We start from the raw sequence: 22,157 nt of genomic DNA, 5'->3' as shown, positions 1-22,157 counted from the left end.
CACGCTAAATTTGAGCTCTATATTGACCTCAGATTAGTTACAAATATACATGTACAGGTAATAGCAGTCTAGTAGTACTAGTCATGCAAATAAGCCTTGGCATTGCCATCCCCAGCATCGCGTCCTAGTAGCTGCTTTTTTTATTTGTCTAAAGGTGAAGAGGAATATTTGTGTTCCTTATCTTTATTACTGTTCCTCTCTGTTTGCCCTGGACAAAAAAAAATATAACATATATATATATATATATATATATATATGGCTAAGCTTTTATGAACGAACTAAAGTTAAGCTCGAAAGTAACTACTCCGTAAGTAGCATACCTACAATCCTTATTAAACCAGGTTACAGAAAGTGCCTCAATCTCTTCGTTAAACTTTCAGCCCCCAACCAATACGGTAACGGTCTACTAGAAGTGTTCTGTACATTTACTTAGTAACATACAAGGTATCAGGCACGAGACGTTTTCATACTGGCACCGCAACCTATATGTAATAGACGCGCTGGAGTATATATTCCTTATCTTCGATCTCAAAACCGCTACTTTGAATGTTGCAAATGATCCTCGAGCTCCTTAGCATCTAGGGTAGCTCATAGCATAGTAAAGGGTAAAGAAAAGGCAAATATCTGTCAATTCATGTATCCTTTCCAATCTTTGCTGAATCTCACGTTTACCCGAGGTCCGTTAATGTTAACGGAGCCTTTGTTCCATTCGCGAAAATCCAAGGGTTAGTGAACGCGGAAGATCTATATATCTTGGCCTAACGGTTGGTAGTTGTATATAGGCGGTTGAAGACTCTGGAATATTTTTAGGTCGATCACAGGACAATGTCGGACTACGTGCCCCCAACGAAACCAACATTATCTACTTCCAAAAGAACAGCATGCGACCGCTGTCGAGGCCAGAAACTGCGCTGTCCCCCGCGCGCAAACGAAGCGGATCCTTGCAATCGATGTGTCCGTCAGGGAGCCCAATGTACCACAAGTTATACTAGATCAATGGGCCGACCAAAGTCCGGCGCCGGAATCCAGTCAATTTCACAACCTCCGCTGATGCCGAGAACTACAAATCCCGTGTCTACAACCCCCGGGTCTTCCAGCTCTGCTTCATCGGAGAGCCCTGCCGCAACCCCTTTGCACGATATCAACTTGGCTCCCACCCAGTCAGCTATCTCTGTGAACGATGCCTATCCTCTATCATTATCAGTTCCGGATATGATGTTTCTGGATTCTATTTCTCACGACGATATTGGAGATCAACATGGAATTGCTTACAGTGTCTTCCAATCCCAATTTCCCGACTCTACCTACGAGAGCATAACCCTACCTTTCACTAATGGCCTGAGCAAGGGCGCACTGCAACGGGAAAATAGCTATTTGGATCGGCAGATGTCACCGCCGCTCATAGAGTCTGATCACCAAGTATTGCAATTCAATCTCAAGCTAGCCAAGCGGCTTCAGCAATGCCAGTCGTTCTTTAGAAGAAACGACAACCACCGCAAGGAGGGAAGCGCAACGGCGTCTGAACCATTGATAGCGGACAAGGACGACATGCGTGACCAAGAGGCAAATCCGTTCGGGCGCATCCTCAGCGATACTTCAGAATTCCTTACCATTATACAGGCTTACACATCCCATCACTGTCATAAGTTCACGGAGCCGAGAATGAGGGGCAGAGGTTGCAGCAATGCAAGCCACGATTTCGGCACAAGCGTCACTTCTCGGCCTTGTCTGATTCTTGTCCTCAGTCTCATTTCTGCGTACTTGCAGTTAGTACTCATATACGAAGAATTGTTCTCGTTCTTGAATAAGAAGCTTCTGAGCGGTTACACTGGAGCGGCCCTTGATCTGCAAATCTTTCCTCAGCTGCAGCTTGCCGGCTTTTCGGTCCAACAAGGGAACCTGCAGAGAAAAATCTTTATTCAGACAACCATCCACCAATTCGAGATGATTGAGAAAGCTCTGGGACTGCCCCCGGACCTCCGCGTCACAAACACGCAGGACGTGTATATGGGTTTCCTGGAAGATGAAAACACAAAGCGCATATTAACGGCAATAAGCGGTGGGAAGCTGTATCCCCAGGCTTCCGGAGAATATGAAGGGTTGCGGGCTCTGACGTCGTTACGAGAGCATTTGAAGCGCATTTGGACACTTTCGGAAGCTTAGTGTTAATCATGACATTATTGCTCAAAATCTGCTTGGAGGTTCGTGTCGGATCTCATACTACGCAGTAGATGGCCATGAGTTGCTGTATCTTCGCTTTCGACGCGGTGTACGTATGATATATCGATACTATATGCAATTCCTCGGAGAAGCGCAGGACGCGAAGGAATGACACAGTTGGTGCCTTATTGCCTTGTTGCCTTATTGCCTTATTACCTGACCGGTTGCCCAGGCGGTTAGTCAGCAGGACGAATTTTTAGCAGCCGAAATGACCCGGTTGGACATGGCATGGGACAAGTGGCCGCAACGCCGGGAGTACGGATGACAAGGCACAGGCGCACCATCTGTTGAATCAACATACGAATATTCATGTAGATATACGAATCGCATCAATTGCACAAAATCATAAATATCATAAACACACGTAAAAGCAAAATCTTCGCTCAAACCTAACAGCAGTCGTGCCCAGCAGGGTGTTCTCGGGCACACTAAAGGGCGGAGTCGGAGCTGCTGGACCACTTGAGCCAACCGGGTTTAGCGCTCGTCCTGGCAACCGCTGGCTCGCTGCTCTGGCAAAGCTCTCCCGTCCACCTCTCTTCTCCCCTTCCCTTCCAACCACACTCTCTCCTCTCCTCCTCCAATTAACCCATCTCTCTTCAGAGAAAAGACCATCCCCAACTCTTTTCTGAACTCCATATACACACAATGTTCAGGAACGCTTTGCGGCAATCCAGCCGCTCCGTGGCCGCTGTCTCCGTCTCTGGCAGACTCGCTTCGGTGAGTGCAATCCCTTTCCAGACTTTCTCCCATCCCATTCCAGCCGCTGCCGACCGTGATGAACCTATACGTATATTTTTTCATCAACCAATTCCACCACCCCGATGACCTATTTGATCTCAATTTCATTGTCCATGGGTTATATCGCATCTCAATTGATGATTGCAATTGTTTTGGCGTGTTTTCATGGCGTTGCGCTGTCGCTAACAAATTTTTTCCCGTCGCCTTAGGCTCGCGTTGCTGCTCCCAGTCCCTTCGCTGCCGGTGCCAAACAGGTCCGCTCATATGCCGCCGAGGCCAAGGCCTCGCCCACTGAGGTCTCCTCGATTCTTGAGCAGAGAATCCGTGGTGTTCAGGAGGAAGCTGGTCTTGCCGAGACTGGACGTGTCCTTTCCGTTGGGTATGGAGACTTGAATCATCAATAACATCCGGGATCATCAACCATATCTATGATTGAGAAATGCTGCGATGCAAGAAAGAAGATCACGCTGACTATTTTGATAGTGACGGTATTGCCCGTGTCCATGGTTTGAACAATGTCCAGGCTGAGGAGCTTGTCGAGTAAGTTTATATCCAACTCTGGACGATGTTGACGACAAAACTAACGGAATAGATTCGCCTCCGGTGTCAAGGGCATGACCATGAACTTGGAAGCCGGCCAGGTCGGTGTTGTGCTTTTCGGTTCTGATCGTCTCGTCAAGGAGGGTGAGACTGTTCGCCGTACCGGAGAGATTGTACGTTACATGAACACCATCATCATATATCGATCAATAGCTCGATAGCTTACCCTTTCTTATAGGTCGATGTTCCCGTTGGTCCCGAGCTTTTGGGCCGTGTCGTTGACGCTCTTGGTAACCCCATTGATGGAAAGGGTCCCCTCAACACCAAGGCCAAGGCTCGTGCTCAGCTCAAGGCCCCTGGTATCTTGCCTCGTCGTTCCGTCCACGAGCCTGTCCAGACCGGTCTCAAGTCCGTCGACTCCATGGTTCCCATTGGTCGTGGTCAGCGTGAGTTGATTATTGGTGATCGTCAGACTGGTAAGACCGCCGTCGCTCTTGACGCTATTCTCAACCAGAAGCGCATCAACGCTGGCTCCGATGAGTCCAAGAAGCTCTACTGTGTTTACGTTGCCGTCGGTCAGAAGCGTTCCACCGTCGCTCAGCTCGTTAAGACTCTTGAGGAGAACGACGCCTTGAAGTACTCCATCATTGTTGCTGCTACTGCCTCTGAGGCCGCTCCTCTCCAGTACCTTGCTCCTTTCACTGGTAAGTTTATTTTTTTTTTTCCCTTTTTCGATTTTATCTCGTTTTTTGTCGTAGCTTCCCAATCTGGCGGAACTCGATCTGTCTCTACCAAGATTTGGCTCTTTCCTCATCTGGCTCTTTCCTCATCTGCGGCATGGCAATGGAGGCTCCTTCTTCAACCTGGCCGTTGGTAAGTATGTAAAAGGTGAGTTCCCCTCGTGAGGTTTTTTTTCCTCTTCAATTTTCAATTGAAGGAAAAATGGCTTCGAACACCCAATCTTCCCGCTCGGTTGACGAGCTGCTCTGGACTGCGGTCCATTTCGATGCCCCTTGCCTGGTTTCTCCACCCTATTTTCAATGAGACTTTGGTCTTTCCGCTGAGTTGCTCGAGCGACTGGCTGCGGAGAGGAAGGCACGTGTTCACGCGAGGAGGCTGGAGAGCAAGCGCCGATCGATTGGCCGCAACAAGGAGGCAACTGCAGAGCAACATAAGCGAACCATCGCAAAGGCCCGGGCCTCGGGCAAATACCGATGCGAGATCTGCGATTACTCTTTCGGCAAGCCATGGTTGCTGGCCAAGCACCTGGCTGGGCAACGCCACAAAGACAAGGAGGCCAAGGTCGCCGCGGGGGAGCTTGAGCCAACTGGCAATGCCCTTCGGTCGAAGAAGTGTGTGGCCAAGGCCAAAGAGGAGAAGCGGCACTATTGCGCTGCCGCTGCCGATGAGGAACTTGCCGCCGTAGAGTCCGACTGTCCGTCGGATTAGCAACTTTTATCAACACATTTTAACTTTTACCAACATATTTTAACGTTTATAAATAGGCACAGCAATGGGTGAATATTTCCGTGACAATGGCCGTCACGCCGTCATCGTCTACGATGACTTGTCCAAGCAGGCCGTTGCTTACCGTCAGATGTCCCTCTTGCTTCGTCGTCCCCCCGGTCGTGAGGCTTACCCCGGTGACGTTTTCTACCTCCACTCCCGTCTTCTCGAGCGTGCCGCCAAGCTCAACGACAAGCACGGCAGCGGTTCCTTGACTGCTCTTCCCGTTATTGAGACCCAGGGTGGTGATGTGTCTGCTTACATTCCTACCAACGTCATTTCCATTACCGATGGTCAGATTTTCTTGGAAACCGAATTGTTCTACAAGGGTATCCGCCCCGCCATTAACGTCGGTCTCTCTGTCTCCCGTGTCGGTTCCGCTGCCCAGGTCAAGGCCATGAAGCAGGTCGCTGGTTCCCTCAAGCTCTTCTTGGCTCAGTACCGTGAAGTCGCTGCTTTCGCTCAGTTCGGTTCCGATCTTGATGCTTCCACCAAGCAGACCTTGAACCGTGGTGAGCGTCTTACTGAGCTTCTCAAGCAGAAGCAGTACTCTCCCATGAGTGTCAGCGAGATGGTTCCTCTTATCTTCGCTGGTGTCAACGGTTACCTTGACAGCATCCCCGTCGCCAAGATCGAGAAGTGGGAGGAGGACTTCATTGCCTACCTCAAGTCCAGCCAAGCTGATGTTCTCCAGACCATCGACAAGGAAGGTCAACTCAGCAAGGAGCTCGAGGCTAAGCTCAAGGATATCATTGTTGGGTTCAACAAGAGCTTCTCATAGGTGAGCAGCCACAAAAAAGCTTCCGGGGTGTTTGCGATATAATACCCTCCATGTATTGTCATATTCCTAACACTATCTGTGTATAGACAAGATAGCTTGTGTACAATTTGAGACCAGTAATTTCTTTTGTTCAACTATCTCCGAAAAGACTACTAATAATTACTTCGCCAATCGTCGATTGTAACAATTTATGTCCTGCATTGCCTAACGAAGGCTGTTGGTGGTATGGTTACTTGCATTGTCTTCATCTTTCATCGTTATATAGATCTTGATTACTTGGATCAATTATGGTGGATGAGAAGACTTGATCAAAAGCGAGGTCAATTGTTTGCTTCTTTTGTGTCGTTCAGCATGTGTTCCGTTACCTGTATTTCTATGCACAAACTACTTATTTCTTCCTGACCGTTTTCCCTAATTCGTAGGTATCTTAGAATCAGCCAGATTAAATCTTAGAACAAACAATAATGTTAACTGGTATATCTCAAATGTCGTCTTTGGAGAAATATTCGGCGTAGGGGTATTTCCGCCGGGATCGGATCGATGTTGTCATATTGGCTGCGATAAGATTCGGCCGCGCCAAAATTTTTATTTTATATATTTCCCTCAACCCCGCGTTCAATCACTGCAATTCCCACCTCTGCTTTTCTTCTGTTCTTTTCTTTCTCGAGTATAGTTTCAACAATGGCATCAGAAGCCCCCCACTGCAAGGTCGTATTGGCCAAAAACATTGCCAATGGCCTCCTCCAAGAAGTGCACGACGGTCTCAAAACCCTAGGCAGGAAACCGCATCTCGTCGGATTTTTGGCAAACTCGGACCCTGCTGCGCGCATGTATGCGGATTGGACTGAGAAGACCTGTCATGAAAAGTAGCTCCCCATACGTCCCATTTTTTTCCTGGATGATCAAGTTTTGATTTTGAGTGCGCACGCAGTGGTTTCCAGTACACCCGCCGCGACGTCGACAAAGAAGAAATCGAAGAAGCCATCCTGGCCGCCAACGTCGACGACGATGTCGACGGCATAATCGTTTATTATCCCATCTTCAACAACCGTCAAGACCAGTACCTGCAACAAATCGTGGATGTATCCAAGGACGTCGAAGGGTTGAGTCACCGCTACGTCTTTAATATGTATCAAAACATTCGCTTCTTGGACGAGAAAGTGTCTGCGGACGGCAAGAGTGAAGGTGGAACCCAGAAATCGATTCTGCCCTGCACGCCGCTTGCAATTGTCAAGATTTTGGAATATCTAAGGGTATACAACACCATCCTTCACTACGGAAACCGCCTGCACGGCCACACAATCTGCGTCGTGAATCGGTCCGAAGTCGTCGGTCGCCCTCTGGCAGCCCTACTCGCAAACGACGGCGCATGCGTCTACAGCGTCGATATCACCGGTGTCCAAAAATTCACTCGTGGTGAAGGCCTGAAAAAACGAAGACACGAAGTTGAAGATTTGGAGGGATGGACCATCAAAGATGCCGCCCCTCTATGCGACGTGGTTATTACCGGTGTCCCTGGAGATTCATACAAATTCGATACTTCGTTACTCAGAAACGGAGCAGTGTGCATTAACTTTTCGAGTGAGAAGAACTTTGGACCAGAGGTCAAGGAAAAAGCGTCCATTTATGTGCCGTCGATTGGAAAGGTTACAATTGTGGTGTTGTTGAGGAATCTACTGGTGAGTCTCCTTTCCTAACTTTGAGTAAGTTAATATACATATGCTGATATATGTGTGCAGAGAATCGTTCAAAACCGCGCGGCTACGAAAGCATAGATATGTTTATTTATTTATTAATTTTTTTTTTTTTTAAAAAAAAAGATATTGTGTTTAGAAATGATGCTTTATGTTTTATGATGTTGTATATTAAGGAAAAAAAATGGAGCAATGGTATTTAGACTATCATCACGCTGATCTTGATTCCGTAACCCTACGTTGATATATAATGCCGGCTTCTGTATAATAAACCCAATTGACATCAACAGCAAACCGGGGCCAACAATCCACACCCCCCATGTTCATATCCATATTACATGTCTATTTCTTCTTCCCCTTACCCTTGTTACTGGGGACAGACTCCTCCTCAACACCAACATGCCCCGAAACATCACCGGTCTTTTTCAGAGTCTCCTTCTGAGCCTCCCCCAAAACATCAATCTCCTTCGCCAGCCAAGCCCTGAACGGTTCCGGATGAAACGTTCCATTCGCCGCAAACCAAGCCGTAAAGGGTGACTCAATCTCCTTTCGTTGAAGTATCTTTCCCTTTGGAGTTGCGTATTGAACCTTGATCTTGTAGATGGGGCTATGCTTTTTCGTGAGGGATTGAATTGTTATCTGCCACCAAGTCAGTATACTTTCTTCTCTCAGAGGAAAGAAAGAAGGGGAGGGGGGGCCGTACCGCATTCCCATCCTTCCTAACGCCCCTAAACACCTCACCAGCCTCCACAGCCCAAATCCAGTACTGCAACAATGTATTCAGCAGGAAATACACGCCCACCGCCCATTTCACCCATACTGCTTCGGTGGCTTCCCAGCCTAACTGGCGATCGAGGTAGAATGTGACACCGGCGATTGCGACGGCGGTATAGCCTAGGATGAATCGGATGGTGGTTTTGGAGTTGTCGCGGGTGAAGGTGTAGGGTTGAGGGAGAGTGCAGAGGTAGGGGGTAAAAGCGTCGTCGGTTGTGCTTTTTAGATCTGTTTGTAAATTGGAAATGAGTTAGGAGTCTGTTGTAGAGCTGTTTATTTGGAGTTGAGGAATTGTAAACGTGGTGCGAACCATTGAGAGAGTAAATGGGCACCTTTGGTGCGGCTGCGGATGCCATTTTCTTCTTGGTCAAAACTATTCAGTGGTTTCACTGAGAGGGATCCAAGTTCAATCTCTTAAAAAAAAGGAGTGAATTTCGGGAGTTTTGCAGCAATCAAGGGCACGCGATGTATTGTAGATAAGCAAGTTGCGGCGAGCTGTCCATAAATCTGGCTGAGCTTGTTTCCCGCTAAAGTGGAGCACTTTCCCTACGGTACCTTCGTTGATCTGATCTCTAACCTCACTTCACTCAACAACAACCGACGGAGTCAAACAACCGCATTGCATCGAGTACAGCAGTACAGCAGTGCTTCAACATGGCTGTTCAAGGCTTAGAGCAGACGATCGTTCGCGATCCCGCTCTTTTGTAAGCTTCTCTGATCTGCGAGTGAACGCATTGAATGAGACTTTACTGACGTTATTCGAATAAATGAAGTTACTGGATTCTCATTCCTATCACAATTGTCATGGTATATCCTCCTACATATCCAGATACACTTCTCGCAAGGTCTAATATCGTTCCAGATATTAACCGGCATCCTCCGACACTACGCAACAGTCCTCATGAACTCCCCTCCCAAACCAGCAAGCACCCTCCTCGAATCCCGGGAACGACTTTCGCTCATCCACGGCGTCAATCTCCGCAACAATGCCTGCGCCGTCCTCACTCCGGAAGGTTTTGCATCTCGCAAAGAATATCTGATATCTGCATACAACAACGGCGCATTCCTGAAAGACCCCGAAAACCGTGGCCAACCACCCGCAAACCCAATGTCTGATCCAGCGGCTATGGAGGGTATGATGGGTATGATGAAGGGCAATATGATGATGATGATTCCTCAGACATTGATTATGAGTTGGATTAATGCTTTCTTTTCCGGGTTTGTTATTTGTACGCGCTCCCCCCAACACTGACCTTTTTCACGTGGCCGTAAGCTAATGAGTGATGATGTAGTGAAATTGCCCTTCCCTCTCACGATTCGCTTCAAGTCCATGCTTCAATCCGGCGTTGCGACTCGCGACCTTGATGTGCGATGGGTGTCAAGTCTGTCATGGTATTTCCTCAACTTGATGGGTCTCCAGTCGATTTTTGGATTCATTCTCGGTGCTGATAACGGTAAAAACCACTCTTTACCCTTTAATCCTCTCATACCATACTGATTGCTGTCATAGCCGCCAATCAAATGTCCCAACAAATGGCAATGGCCAATCCCGCCGCAGGGGCAAACCCATTCCAGCCGGGCGCCGACCCTGACAAGCTATACAAGAGCGAAGCCGAAAACCTGGAGGTTATGGAGTACTTCAGTTTGTTGGATGGTATTGAGGAGAGGGTTTTACATAATTGGAAGTCTTAGAGGGTGGCGGTCATTGCATTGTTTTGAAAATGTATGTTATGTCATGTTGTTAGGGTGAGCCGGCTGGCTGCTACAGCCTACAGGGCCTGGTATAAAATATTATATAGTTCTGGTTTACATAAACAATGATGGATAATGTCATTATGTTGTACAGAGGTCTGTACGAAGGAGACCTGAATATATCAGTCGCTACGATACCCCCTGCACAGAGATGGGTATAAGATTGTAAGGCTATCACGGTATCATTGTAAACTATAACCTGCAAGTGGCGCAAGAAACGCAAAATAAGTGCCATGTATGTACAAAATCAGTTCTCAAGACCAGCTTGAAGACGTCCCATCCAAATCCGTGATATATCCCAACCCGAGTCCCAAAAAACCAAAGCGAAAAAACCCGTTGTCGTATCATAAACATAATATAAACGAACCAAAGCCAACTCATTCATTGGTAATTAACAACCCCCTTGAGAACCCACACGTTCCCATTCGACACTTCCGAAGCAGTGCTATCAACTTCAATATGTCCGGGCTCAATCTATTCCCCATATTAGCAATAGATCTCCAGCAAACTATGATATAGTTCCAGGGGGTTAAAACTTACAAAAACAGTATCCCCCTCCTTAACCCACTTCACCTTTCCCCCACCAACAGTCTCAACCTCCTCCCCTTCCCTCCACGGACTAACGGGCACCAAATGCGCCTCCACAAACCTCTGCAGGTTCCTCTGCGCTCTATCCTTTCCTTCATCACCTTTATACGCTTGTGCCTTACCGAAGCGTTCGTAGTCCTCCGGATCTTCCCATGGTTTCCGCGGCAAAGAGTTTATGGCCGAGTTTAGGGGCGCAAGGACCGTGGTGTTTTGGGACTTGTCATTCAGCCGGCTTGCGATGGGGTAGAAATCGCGAGTTAAGGAGGCGAAGACGTTGATTTTGGGGGTTTTGACTAGGAGGTCGGAGACTATGAGGTTTGAGGCGTCGCCGCCGCCGGTGACTGGAGGCATGATCACGTTTTGCGGCGAAGGAACTTCGGCCTTGGTATTATCTTCTTTTTGTTCGTCGTCGCCGTCTATGAAATTGAGATATTCAATATTAAAGGGCGGCGGCTGTTGCTTCTCGGTCGATATGTGATGATGATGCCTAGTCACGCAGGGGAGAAACTCCCACTCGCGCAAAGCCAATACGGCAGTGTCGGTAACGGAAATAACGAGCCAGACGAGCGTCAGACTCAGTATTGTAGCGTATATTGTTAGTTGGACTTTCTGGACGGAATTCTTCATTGTGTCGAGTTGAAGTGTTCGATGATGTGATCAGAAATCTAGTTTTGATCGGGTTGGCTGATATGACGCAAATCGCTTGTCGCATCGTCCGATGTATCACGTGATAGCAGCACCCCTCATGTAGATACCATAATTTTGGTGCATATAATCAAGTCTTCTCAATCAAACTGATATCCCATTTTTAAATTAACGATTCACTGAAATATAGGAGAACGTGCTGTTGTACGGAGTATGTAGTAGACCCACGTGACCTTATCGATAACGAATGCGGCACCGGATATCGGCCACAGAAAAAGAGGGACAACTTCAACGACCTCAACGCCATACAATTGAGAAATAAATACCAGCAAGATGTCGGCCTTGCAGACATTCATGCTGACGGTGGATCGCGATAAGCCAGCTGCCATTGCAATCGCCGAACAAACAGCTCAAGGTAATCCATATCATGCATGCTTATGAAAGTAGTGCTAACAATAAAAGATGTCGAGAACAAGCAAACCACCTTACTCGACGTCGTTCAATCCCTCGGCGAATACATAAACTATGACGACGCCATAATTCGTAGAAAAGCTGTTTCATATTTGGCGGCAGTCGTTAAAGCGTTTTCGTCAAAGTTTTTGACGAGACAGCAAATTCAGGTTTTGACGACGTTCTTTTGTGATCGGATTGAGGATGGCGGGGCTGTTACGGGGCTGGATACGTTGCAGAGGTTGGAGAGATTTACGAGGGATTTTGCGCAGGAGACTGTGCGGGCGTGAGTTATTCTCTCCTTGCTGGAATGTATTGAAGAGAGAGGTATGACTGACGGCATATAGGATATTCGAACACCACAAGGAATTACAAGCCCGAGCGCAATCACAGAGATATCAGGTATATCAGTTGGTCAATGGATTGATGGAGAACCACAGAACAGGTGCGTCAGCTAGAGCGATTTTTCGAAACTAGATCTGATAACAATAGCTCTTCACGATCTGGGCGACGAATCCCTCATCGGCATGGTGGATTTAATGACCGGCGAGAAAGACCCGCGCAATCTCATGCTTGTATTTTCCATACTCAACGTGCTGATGGTTGAATGGGACATAACCCATCATGTTGAAGTAAGCAGTTTGACCTCGAGAAGACTAAATTGAAGCTAATGCCTAGACAGACGCTTTTCGACTCCGTGTATAATTACTTTCCGATTACTTTCAAGCCTCCCCCAAACGATCCATATGGAATCACGGCTCAGGATTTGAAGGACCGTTTGCAAGCTTGTATAGCATCGAATTCATTGTTTGCGCCTCATGCTTTCCCAGCGTTGATTGATAAACTTGATTCGACGTCAAACAATGTCAAGGTAAGCCGATCAGCTGTCAATTGAACAACACGATACTTATTTGTTATAGCGAGACTCGTTGAATGCTTTGGTTGCATGTATAGAGTCCTATGACACCAACACAGTGTCAAGATATTCCATCCAAGTCTGGGACGCCGTCAAATTTGAGATCCTAAACGTACAAGAGGATTTCTTGTCTGAAATGTCCTTGAGCATGCTGAAAGTTATTGTGAAACGACTATCAGAACACACAGTACAAGTCACTCAAGATATGCCCCTTGCCCATTTTCTCAAACCAATTATCACGGAATGCAACGAACAACTGCGCGAACCTCAAGCCAAACAAGCAAAACCCGCGCGTGAAATCATTCGAAATGTATCCTCTGCATCTATTCCAGCATTTACCCTCGTCATACAATCTGTCGTTGCGCCTCTTTTTACAATCTACCAAGAAGCAGACTCTATTGCCAAGCAAAGAGCGTTTTTGGAGACATATGTCACATTGCTGGATGCTGCGATTGATTTGTACGGGACATGGGCTGACAAGGGTTTCACACAGCAATTCGAAAATCCTTTGACATCTTTCCAGGATCAATTCACCGAGGTTTTTAGCCAAGCGTTGATGGGTTCTGCCAAAGAAGAGATTTCTTTCCGACAGACCGCATTGCAAGGTCTTTTGCGCTTGTCGACGCTCCGCAATTTCTTCCAGGATAATGAGATTGGATTATTCGTGCAATACCTGGATGAAATCCTCCTAAAAGAGGAAGTTGTCGGGTCTGGAGTGCTGAAAAAGGACGCCGTCTCCGCGCTGGCAGAACTCTCGCGATATAAGTCAAATATCATCATGGAAATTACTTTGCCTGCTTTCATGGCTACTTTGCCTGATCAAGATGATGGCACAGACATGAAATATATAACCACGTTGGACACATTAGCCCAGATCAGCGCGCAAAGAAACATTTTCGAGACGTTGGTTAGACGTCTGTTGAATAAACTGGACCTGTTGTTACAAGCGGATAACTCTCATCCTCGATATGCTAGGATTATTTTGTTGACCATCATCCATGCCATGGAAAAGAAACCAGACGATGCAATCCAGACCCTGAGCCTTGATAGCTATTACGATCGCATTGTCGTCGGACTATCGAAAAGGGCGGCATTGGCTTCAACGAATGACTCCTCGAAAATACTACGCGATGTCTCTGTCTTGGATACATTGGGACGACTCTGCGCGCTCATCGTACACTCAATATCTCGCGAGAAACAAGACGAAGTAGCCGAAAACATCTACACCCTTTTTACCAGCCAGTCGGACGCCTTCAAACCCGTCCCATTCTCACAAACGAACAACCAAAACCAAAAACGCACCATGATCCTATCCACGTATTTACTTGCCGGTCTACCAAAGGACACCACCAAACTACCCTACACAACCACCAACCCAGCCGACACAATCACTCTCCTCAAAGATTTGGTGCAACTCGCCGAATCCACTGATGAACCAGCCGTCCAACTCTCCATCCATCGCCAGATTGCCCTATTCATCAACAAATTCCTCCCTGCCTCCGCCCTCCCTCTGGCTGCTGACTTCTTCACCCAATCCTTTCCCCAGTCTTCCGAGAGCATAAACACCGGCATACTTCCCAACCGCATAAAAACACTCTTCTGGATCTCTAAGGCCCTCGCCTTGCGCCTCGCGCCAAGTACATCATCCATCCTCTCCCAACTCTTGACACTACTCTCCTCCACCGACCGAGCGACCAGCGAAACAGCCGCAAAGGGCTTTTCTCTAATCCTCAGCCCCGATGACGTCCTATCGACTCAAAACGGCGCTAATATTCGCCTATTATCAAAACAGCGCGTCTTTGGGATCGTCGTGCCAATGATCAGCTCTCAATTCCGCGCCCTCCCCACCCCTTCAACCGAAGATGCTTCACATATAAAACCATCCTACCTAACCGCACTCTCCGGCATTCTGACCTCCATACCCCCTTCTCTTGTTCTGCCTGAACTCCCCTCCCTCTTACCCCTTTTGCTACAATCCCTCGACTTAACCTCAGACGCTGCCACCAGCATACCCGTGAAACAAGCAACCCTGCACACTTTCTCAGTATTGATCCGCGACAACGGCGGCGCAAGCATCATCGATCAGACAGGCCATGTCTCCGAGCTCGTCAAACGACTGCTCAAAACCGCATCGCTAGCGACCGCGAAAAGAGAGGGTGTGCCGACGGCGGCAACAGTGCGGGAGGCCGCGTTGCGGTGCTTGTATCTCCTCCCTACATCCTCCAACGCAGTGAAAGGTGGGGTAGATGATGTTGATGTCGCTTTGGCGGCGGCTATAAATCGGCCTACAGGCTCAAAGGTAGCGGTCACGAGTGGGGTGTCGCCGTTATTGCCGGTCAAGAATATGGTGCTTAGGGAATTGTTGACGATATTGGATGATCCGAAGAGAGATGTTAGGAAGGCTGCTGTTGATGCGAGGGCGGCGTGGTTGAGGGGCGTTGAAGATCAGAAAGAAGAAGATGATGAGTGATTTGAAGAAAACCATTACATGAGATAAAAAGTTTGGTTTGGAAAGGATATTTTATATGAAGAGTAGAGATAGAGTGATGCATTTAAGTGAGTTGATGCTATTAGTCCATGGTCTAGCCTAGAAGTAGAAGAATTGAATATTGCATACATATGTGATCAACCCTTCTCGGAGGATATGAATCTGATGAGACAAAAGTAACCACACCACCACCTCGTTCCGTGTTATTTTAGTCTCAAGCCGCCTTGACAACGTCTCCTTATAAAAATTTCAAAGTGTTCCTTCATGAATGATTTTCAACCTCCAGCGACTCAACTTAATTGAGGTTCGCCGATCCTCATACGGTCCAAAATCACCTTTCCCAATCTGTACATGCTGCCAAATCCAGAATCATCGATAGACTGAGCGACTTGACTTGACTCAAACGGAACATCCTTTAGCCTGATTTCATCTCCAAGAAGTTCAACGGCACTCCACTTCTCCGTCTGCTGCCCAAGTTCTAATTCTTGGTTGGTATTTAGGAGCTTCTGGATCGCGTCACTCACAACCGACACTTCGTACCACAGAAGTCTAGCTGAAATACACTCTTGCCGTTTATCAACCGGTATGCGACCGCGAATCAGCCTGGGATGGTTTGGTTTACGGCCGGTCATGAATTGCCGAATCTCTACGGTCTTGAAAATCAACTTGGACGACGCTTCCTCATTCAGGGGTATGTGTAGATGCCGAACCGTGCTCTTCATCAGGATCTTGTCAACAATAAAGACCTTGTTTCTTGGCTCGCTGCAGAAGATAATAATGTCATCATTGCCTGGTTCGAAGTAGATGGTCATGACAAAGTCGTCAATTGCCTTCTTCAACTCCGGATCTTTGTAACAGTGCAGATTCATTTCTCCTTTCAGAGTAATATTCATGTCCCACATCCGGTGAGGAAAATGGATCGTGGAGCATCCTAACACAGATGGCGTTTGGTGAAAGCTTGGACAACCGGCTTCGTCTAGCGAGATCACAAAGCCAGAACCATCTCCTATGCGACAATGATATTCAAAAACAACATCACGATCAACAGGCGTCTCGTGAAATATTCGCTGTGGACTCTTCTTGCTCCAAATAATATCTATCATAGCATCGACGTCTGCCCCCGATCCAGTCACCTTGTTCCACGCCCAGTACGGAGCCAAAGAAGTGCCTTTCTTGGGCTGAAAGTTCTCCTTCCAATCTTCCACTGTCACAACTCTATCGTCAAAACATTGATCAGGCGAATACGGTGCCATGGTGATCAGCTCGATGTGAGCTTCGAGTTGCAAAGACCCCGGAAACGACCTAGCCGCTTCTAGAGTTGGCTGTAAGGCATTGAATATTTCGAGGACGTCATGAGAATCTGCATGGAGAATTGGCTTTGTTGTAAGCTTTGGTGTCTCGTTTGCATATTTTTGAGTTGGAATGAACGACTCGGCTACGTTCTCGGTTGTAGTAGTGGGACGGGATGTAGAGCTTGGGGGAGACTCTCGTGATTCGGGTTTGCTTCTTTTTGACTTTTCCTTTTCGAATGCACCGACAGCAGATGTCCAGTACTTGTCCAGCGTGGTTTGCTTCAATGGTGAGTTAGTACCAGGAGACACCTTCTGAGCCATTGTGTGATGAAATGTTGGCACAGGTTTCGGTTTCCAAGGGATCAAGGAAGATATGGGCTGGGGATCAGCTGAGGCCTGCTCTTGTGTAGCTTTTGCCTTCGCACTCTTCACAGGGCTCGACTTGGACGTCTCCCTGACCCGACGCTTCAACACTCCTCGCACAGGCTTCTGCTCGGGAGGGTACTCCTCGGGCGGAACGGACTGTTGAGGGTCGACAGGAGGTGTGGTGGAATCAGACTTTTTGTTCTGGTCTACCCATTGTGTGACCCGATCAGTGTTCTCGGAAGCCAGTATAGAATAGTATTCTTTCGGCCTCAAGGTTAGAACATGTTCTGGTGGATCAGGGTTGGACACTGGTTTATCGGCAGCACTCGACAGACTAGAGCCTTCGCTGGACGAGACTGTCTTGTTGTACATATCGTAGTTCCCGAACATCCTAAAGGTGTGATTTGACAGAAAGCGAGATGGGACAGCGGGGCGTGACGTGGCTGTGGTGACCTTGGACTTCTCCTGCCTGATCACTTGCCGGAATGGCACAAGGACGCCCATAGAAGCCAAGGACTTCCACTCATCGGGGGAAGCAAGAGTCTTCACAGTAGTTGCGGCTGAGTGATGCCTGAAAGGCGTGATTTGGAGCTTGTCATAGCCGTGGGCTGGTAGAAACATGTGGTGCTGGTGACTTGTCGGCATGGGCGTCAAGAGAGACTGTACTCTACGTTAGACTTTATGAATCGTTGCGGAGCACGATTTCATACCAGCGCAGAGTGCAGATACGTAAGGCGCTCAATCGTCTGCTCAACAACAGTTGCGTCCTTGCCCAAGACGTCAACCTTATGACCGAGTGCGTCGTAGGTAACTTTGGTTCCGGTCACGTCTGCAATATGTTTGAGAAACGGTGCATAACGGTCTTGATGGTAGTTAGGGGGGCAGTCCCAAGATCCGGTAGCCGGTGGTTCAGTGCTGGGCAGGTCATCTAGAAACCAGTCTGTAACTTTCTCGAGTGTCTGAATTAGAAACGTTAGCCCATCTTCGTCGAGAAAGAACATGCGTACCTTTGGATTAGCTGTAGCCATGTTGACAACTGTGTTCCTTCAGGTCTTAACGACTGCGGCAGAGGAAGCTAGATACTAGCTCTTGAAGTGAGAGGGTGATAGTACGAAGGTGAGAGTATCTAAGATTATCAGGGGAATCATACGAATCCGACAGCAATCTGATTGAAACAGCAAGTTGAATGGTCCGTAATAAAGAAAGGCAGCATGAGAGGTGGATGAAGCTCGATAGAGAGAGTTGAAAGAATAGAAACAACGAGAAGAAAAGAAGGAGTGGAAGAGATGGATATATTGGAAGGTCCGGGGGAAGGAGCGAGGATGAAGTCAAAGGATCACATGGTTTGATAACCAACCACCCATTTCCCATTTCACTCAATGAGACAAAATCGAGCATTCAGCTGAGACATATCAACAAAGAAAGAAGACTGAAACAACGAAGGGTGGCCGGTAATTGCCATCCACTTTGAAGGTGAACAAAGTGCACGGGAGGTGGTTGAGAGTGTTTGAGCTGGGCGTAGAGTTAGTGTAGGGTATGACGTGCATGAGACTGTTTGTATGGGAACAAATAGTCAAATACATGAGAATGAATAGATTCATGGATGTATATCTTGATTGATAGATGTCTAAGACATCTCTATTAAATTGAGTAAGAATGATACAGTACAAGCAGTCATAATATGTAAATAAGGAAGTATTTCCAGTTTCCCCGAGTATGGTAAAAAGTACGCCCACGTCGAGGGCTAGACATGCAATGTAAAGGACAAACCAAACGCCGTGGCCATGAATATGACAAGGGTATCGAGGTGAATATATATTAGTGGGGAGTATGTTGTGGGTGTTTGTAGTTGAAGAGGCTGAGCGTCGAGTAAAGCAACGAGCATGTAGTCGAATGACAGGAGTCAAGTCGTAACAGAATGAGAAGACGATCTATTCAGCCCACTCAATATCCTTCTTGACGTGCATAACCCACTTCATTTTATCCTCGGTCTCCTTGAGCGACGCAACCGCTGCGTCCACATTGGCCTGATTTTGGCGTCCCTTCGTCAGCAAATCTTCAAACTCGCGATCCCGTGCAGTCTTATAAGTGTCATATGCAGTGAAAATCTCCTGTATCCGACGCCTCTCCGTCTCCAGTTCTTGATTCTGTCGATTTATCAACGCATCCAGTCGTTCCTGCTCTCTGTCCTTGAGCTCTGCTTGGTCTCGAAGCGACGCAAGTTCATCTCGTATTCCTTTGAATTTTCTCTGCATATCAGATCTTTCCCTCAGTGATGTCTTGGATAATACATCGTACTGAGAAGTACTATAATTTGACATTTCTTGCAGCTCGGCACATTTGCGATGAAATTCGTCTTGTTCTTCAGACATGAGTTGGTTGACTTTGGCCGTCTCTGCCTCTGCTCTGAGCCTTCTCGATTTTTCGTTTTGGACTTCAGCACGCAGGTCTTCTATCTTTCGATCTTTTCGTGCAATGGAAGCAAGGTTTGTTTCGTTGGATTGTTCTGAGTTTCGTAATCGCTCGCTGATATTGATTATCTGCTCTTTTAGTGTTTCGTTGATGTGTTGTGCCTCTTCTGCCCGCGATCGGTAGAGACTCAGCTCTCTCGTTAAGCGAGCGATCTCTTCTTGTAAATTGTGAATCACCCTCCCCGATTTTCCTGTACTCGCATGACCGACCGCCGACGTCCATTCCGAGGAGAGATCATTATTCGAGCTTTTTGACACGATTCCCCTGGCGCCGTTTGCGCCGTTGACACCATCTAACATCGTCAGCCATAAACCCTCCACATTCCATTATAAGACCAACCTTCAGGCGGATTCGCCGGATTCGAAACTACACGCCGATCTGTCGCCATCGAGTCAAACAATCCATTCGTCTGATGTATTTCCAATCGAGTCTCGACACGAGGTAAATTCAACTGCGGCGCATCTGGATTGGAAGAAGAATCATCGTCAGTCGAAGAGGGCTCTTTCTTCTGTTTCATGGTCAAGGCTTTCTTCATTCGCTTGAGGGGACTCAAGCGAGGTGGTGTTGTATCCATCTATATGTGATGATGAAACAGGTGGACATAAAGGGTGTGAAGTTTGGGGGAGGCATTGTGCTCATGATTTGTGGAACTGAAGAAAGAAGAAAGGAGAAAAAAGAAAGAGACTTGAGCGTGGAAAGCTTAGAAAGTGAGCTCAACCATGGTTAAGCGGGCCTTTGCCTTCACCTTCACGCAGTATGCAGGGGACTGTGAGACGTGGAAAGCATAGCGGCTCACTGCGTGCTATACACTGAATGCCGGGGAATGAATTGGCTTACCACTGTCCAAAGCCCATGGTCGGATGCCAAGAGCATCTGCAGGAGCCTTCTTCCTTAATGTATTTCTCTTCATTTAATTGCGATTCGGGATGCTGTGCTGTGTTGAATTTCCGAGTGACGTTGTATGTAGGCTGGGGAAGCTCCGGAGAAACAGATGACCTCCGGGAAACCGGTCACAATATGTGAAATCAGACACGAGCAATCTGAAAACCATCCACAGACGTGCCCTGATCGGCCAGGCTAATCTGCATATACAAACAGATCAGGTAAAGTAAGCGGGCTTTGAGTCCGGGGTGATATGCACAGCAGTATCAGCGTGATCTCAAAAAAAGTAGACGAGGGAGAGGAAGGCATGATGTCAGCCGGGGACAAATCAGAGCGCCTACTCGGATCCGTTTTGATGGGAGAACAGTGGGCCAATGGCAGGAGGCCATAGTCAGGGGCTGTGGCTTCCTATTGGCTGAGACAGAGGCTAGCACTCGGTAGCCGGCACTAGGCGCTGCTCCCGCGAACCTACAGTATTATGATCTGAAGAACATTCCACACTCAGACAGACAGAAACACTCCATGATTCACTTTTGGTTTTCATTCGAACTGCCTAATAGCGAATCCAGAAAAGGCTCGACTCGGGAATATGTACTGGGGTATCATCGCGGCAACATGACATGATGATGATGATGATGATGATGATGATGGCGGAGCCTCGGGTCAAATAGCAACAGACAGGCCCCGTGGTACGGGTACAGGGGGTGACGGCTATCCGGACAAAGCTTTGCTAACCATTACACAAAAGAAAGAGAGAAACTAGGACACATTATTATGGAACAGCGTCTCCCACGCTCACCTACACAAACAAAAACAGAAAACCCGCGGCGCCAGCAAGGAAAGCAAGGGGAATACCAACCCGACCCGCCGCACCGGTTTGCACGCTCGACGAAGAAGTTGCCGTGGAGGTAGACTGGTGCGATCCCACGAAGGGAGTGTTCATGTGCGATGCCAGAGCGGTCTCGGTTGTTTCGGCTCCCGATGTTGTCGCGCTGGATCCGTCACTAGCCGTAGCACCAAATGTTGTCGTGGCAGTGGCATCCGACGCGGTCGAACCTGTTGATGCAGCGGTGTCAGTGACTGTCGCAGCAGCAGATTCTGTAGTTGTCCCCGATGACAGTGCACTAGTAGTATCCGTACCTGTCGTCTCTGTCGCTGATGCCGTCCCCGTAGCGGTGGAATCAGTCACCGCCGTCTTAGACGCGGTATCAGTGGCAGTAGAAGCAGAATTGCTCATACTCTCCGTTGACTTCGTTTTGTTCAACCCATTTACATTTTCTTTGGGTGTATCTGAGCCACCAGTCATTGACAAACTGCCAGTGTAATTGTTTTCGTCTCCTTGAGAAATCTCAAAAGCGTAGTTGTCACCATTCTGGAGGTCGGTGGGAGGAGTCCAGCTGAATTCGCCATTGTTGGCGTCCTTAGACAACACTTGCACGTCTTGCAGGTCTGTAGATTGGCCTTTGCGGAGGGTGATTGTGGCGGGCTGTATGCTTGGTATTAGACTGGTGTTCACGGAACGAGAGGGAGACACTTACGGCGCCATTGCCTCCCATCCATCTCAACATCACGGGTTCACCAGCGACCAGGGCGGCAGGCCACTCTGTGAAGGCGACGTAGTCGGCCATGACGGACACCAACAGCCCTGCGCTGACGAAGATATACTTGACTGGAGCCATCGTGGGTGTTGATAGTAAATCTGCTAGTGTCTGGTTACCGAGACTCAGGAGCAAGTAGGTGTAAGATAGAGTCCTAGTGAGCGAAGAAAAGTGCGCCAATCAGTATCTTTAAGACATAAGAAACTCATGAGAACAAGATATCAACAAAACATCAATCCGCATCCCTGGAATCATGACTCCCGAGGAATGCCAATCCAGATCCAAGAATGGGCATTTAACCAATTAATACTACATCGCTCCACATACTCCATATTCTTTAGACTTTAAGTGAAGGAAACGTGCATTCTTCTGGAGAAGGAAGGATAGATACGTAGATCATTTGATCTAGGGTTGAGGAAGCCATAGCATAGTGGTGAACCAAGATGGTTAACATT

At 47.8% G+C, this 22,157-nt stretch overlaps 10 protein-coding genes across 10 annotated transcripts; 5 read left to right on the top strand and 5 right to left on the bottom strand.

The window, feature by feature from the left end:
- Positions 1-825: 825 nt before the first annotated feature.
- Positions 826-2,163, top strand: EYB26_009431 (uncharacterized protein; the record flags this gene model as incomplete). Its single annotated transcript, XM_054268681.1, has 1 exon — positions 826-2,163. One exon carries the CDS (start codon positions 826-828, stop codon positions 2,161-2,163), a length of 1,338 nt encoding a protein of 445 aa, XP_054124656.1.
- Positions 2,164-2,865: 702 nt separating this feature from the next.
- On the top strand, positions 2,866-5,785 carry EYB26_009430 (uncharacterized protein; the record flags this gene model as incomplete). Its single annotated transcript, XM_054268680.1, has 6 exons — positions 2,866-2,937; positions 3,168-3,337; positions 3,442-3,498; positions 3,551-3,671; positions 3,737-4,202; positions 5,004-5,785. 6 exons carry the CDS (start codon positions 2,866-2,868, stop codon positions 5,783-5,785), a joined length of 1,668 nt encoding a protein of 555 aa, XP_054124655.1.
- Positions 5,786-6,466: 681 nt separating this feature from the next.
- Positions 6,467-7,560, top strand: EYB26_009429 (uncharacterized protein; the record flags this gene model as incomplete). Its single annotated transcript, XM_054268679.1, has 3 exons — positions 6,467-6,651; positions 6,717-7,464; positions 7,525-7,560. 3 exons carry the CDS (start codon positions 6,467-6,469, stop codon positions 7,558-7,560), a joined length of 969 nt encoding a protein of 322 aa, XP_054124654.1.
- Positions 7,561-7,821: 261 nt separating this feature from the next.
- On the bottom strand, positions 7,822-8,609 carry EYB26_009428 (uncharacterized protein; the record flags this gene model as incomplete). Its single annotated transcript, XM_054268678.1, has 3 exons — positions 7,822-8,118; positions 8,183-8,481; positions 8,564-8,609. The coding sequence occupies 3 exons, from the start codon at positions 8,607-8,609 to the stop codon at positions 7,822-7,824; spliced, it is 642 nt and encodes a 213-aa protein (XP_054124653.1).
- A 298-nt stretch (positions 8,610-8,907) lies between these two features.
- Positions 8,908-9,945, top strand: EYB26_009427 (uncharacterized protein; the record flags this gene model as incomplete). Its single annotated transcript, XM_054268677.1, has 5 exons — positions 8,908-8,957; positions 9,027-9,060; positions 9,116-9,482; positions 9,546-9,707; positions 9,764-9,945. 5 exons carry the CDS (start codon positions 8,908-8,910, stop codon positions 9,943-9,945), a joined length of 795 nt encoding a protein of 264 aa, XP_054124652.1.
- Positions 9,946-10,386: 441 nt separating this feature from the next.
- On the bottom strand, positions 10,387-11,220 carry EYB26_009426 (uncharacterized protein; the record flags this gene model as incomplete). The annotated part of the gene is made up of 2 exons (XM_054268676.1): positions 10,387-10,479; positions 10,546-11,220. 2 exons carry the CDS (start codon positions 11,218-11,220, stop codon positions 10,387-10,389), a joined length of 768 nt encoding a protein of 255 aa, XP_054124651.1.
- Positions 11,221-11,571: 351 nt separating this feature from the next.
- On the top strand, positions 11,572-15,074 carry EYB26_009425 (uncharacterized protein; the record flags this gene model as incomplete). Its single annotated transcript, XM_054268675.1, has 6 exons — positions 11,572-11,653; positions 11,701-11,974; positions 12,036-12,133; positions 12,181-12,320; positions 12,371-12,559; positions 12,609-15,074. The coding sequence occupies 6 exons, from the start codon at positions 11,572-11,574 to the stop codon at positions 15,072-15,074; spliced, it is 3,249 nt and encodes a 1,082-aa protein (XP_054124650.1).
- Positions 15,075-15,382: 308 nt separating this feature from the next.
- Positions 15,383-17,778, bottom strand: EYB26_009424 (uncharacterized protein; the record flags this gene model as incomplete). Its single annotated transcript, XM_054268674.1, has 3 exons — positions 15,383-17,410; positions 17,461-17,709; positions 17,758-17,778. 3 exons carry the CDS (start codon positions 17,776-17,778, stop codon positions 15,383-15,385), a joined length of 2,298 nt encoding a protein of 765 aa, XP_054124649.1.
- Positions 17,779-18,681: 903 nt separating this feature from the next.
- EYB26_009423 (uncharacterized protein) lies at positions 18,682-20,132 on the bottom strand (the record flags this gene model as incomplete). Its single annotated transcript, XM_054268673.1, has 3 exons — positions 18,682-19,514; positions 19,562-19,684; positions 20,060-20,132. 3 exons carry the CDS (start codon positions 20,130-20,132, stop codon positions 18,682-18,684), a joined length of 1,029 nt encoding a protein of 342 aa, XP_054124648.1.
- Positions 20,133-20,903: 771 nt separating this feature from the next.
- On the bottom strand, positions 20,904-21,783 carry EYB26_009422 (uncharacterized protein; the record flags this gene model as incomplete). Its single annotated transcript, XM_054268672.1, has 3 exons — positions 20,904-21,160; positions 21,245-21,590; positions 21,643-21,783. The coding sequence occupies 3 exons, from the start codon at positions 21,781-21,783 to the stop codon at positions 20,904-20,906; spliced, it is 744 nt and encodes a 247-aa protein (XP_054124647.1).
- Positions 21,784-22,157: the final 374 nt, after the last annotated feature.

Source organism: Talaromyces marneffei, chromosome 8 (genome assembly GCF_009556855.1).
Source record: "Talaromyces marneffei chromosome 8, complete sequence".
Classification (NCBI taxonomy): Eukaryota; Fungi; Ascomycota; class Eurotiomycetes; order Eurotiales; family Trichocomaceae; genus Talaromyces; species Talaromyces marneffei.
Note: the sequence above shows the minus strand (reverse complement) of the source record. Positions and strands in the feature narration are given on the sequence as shown.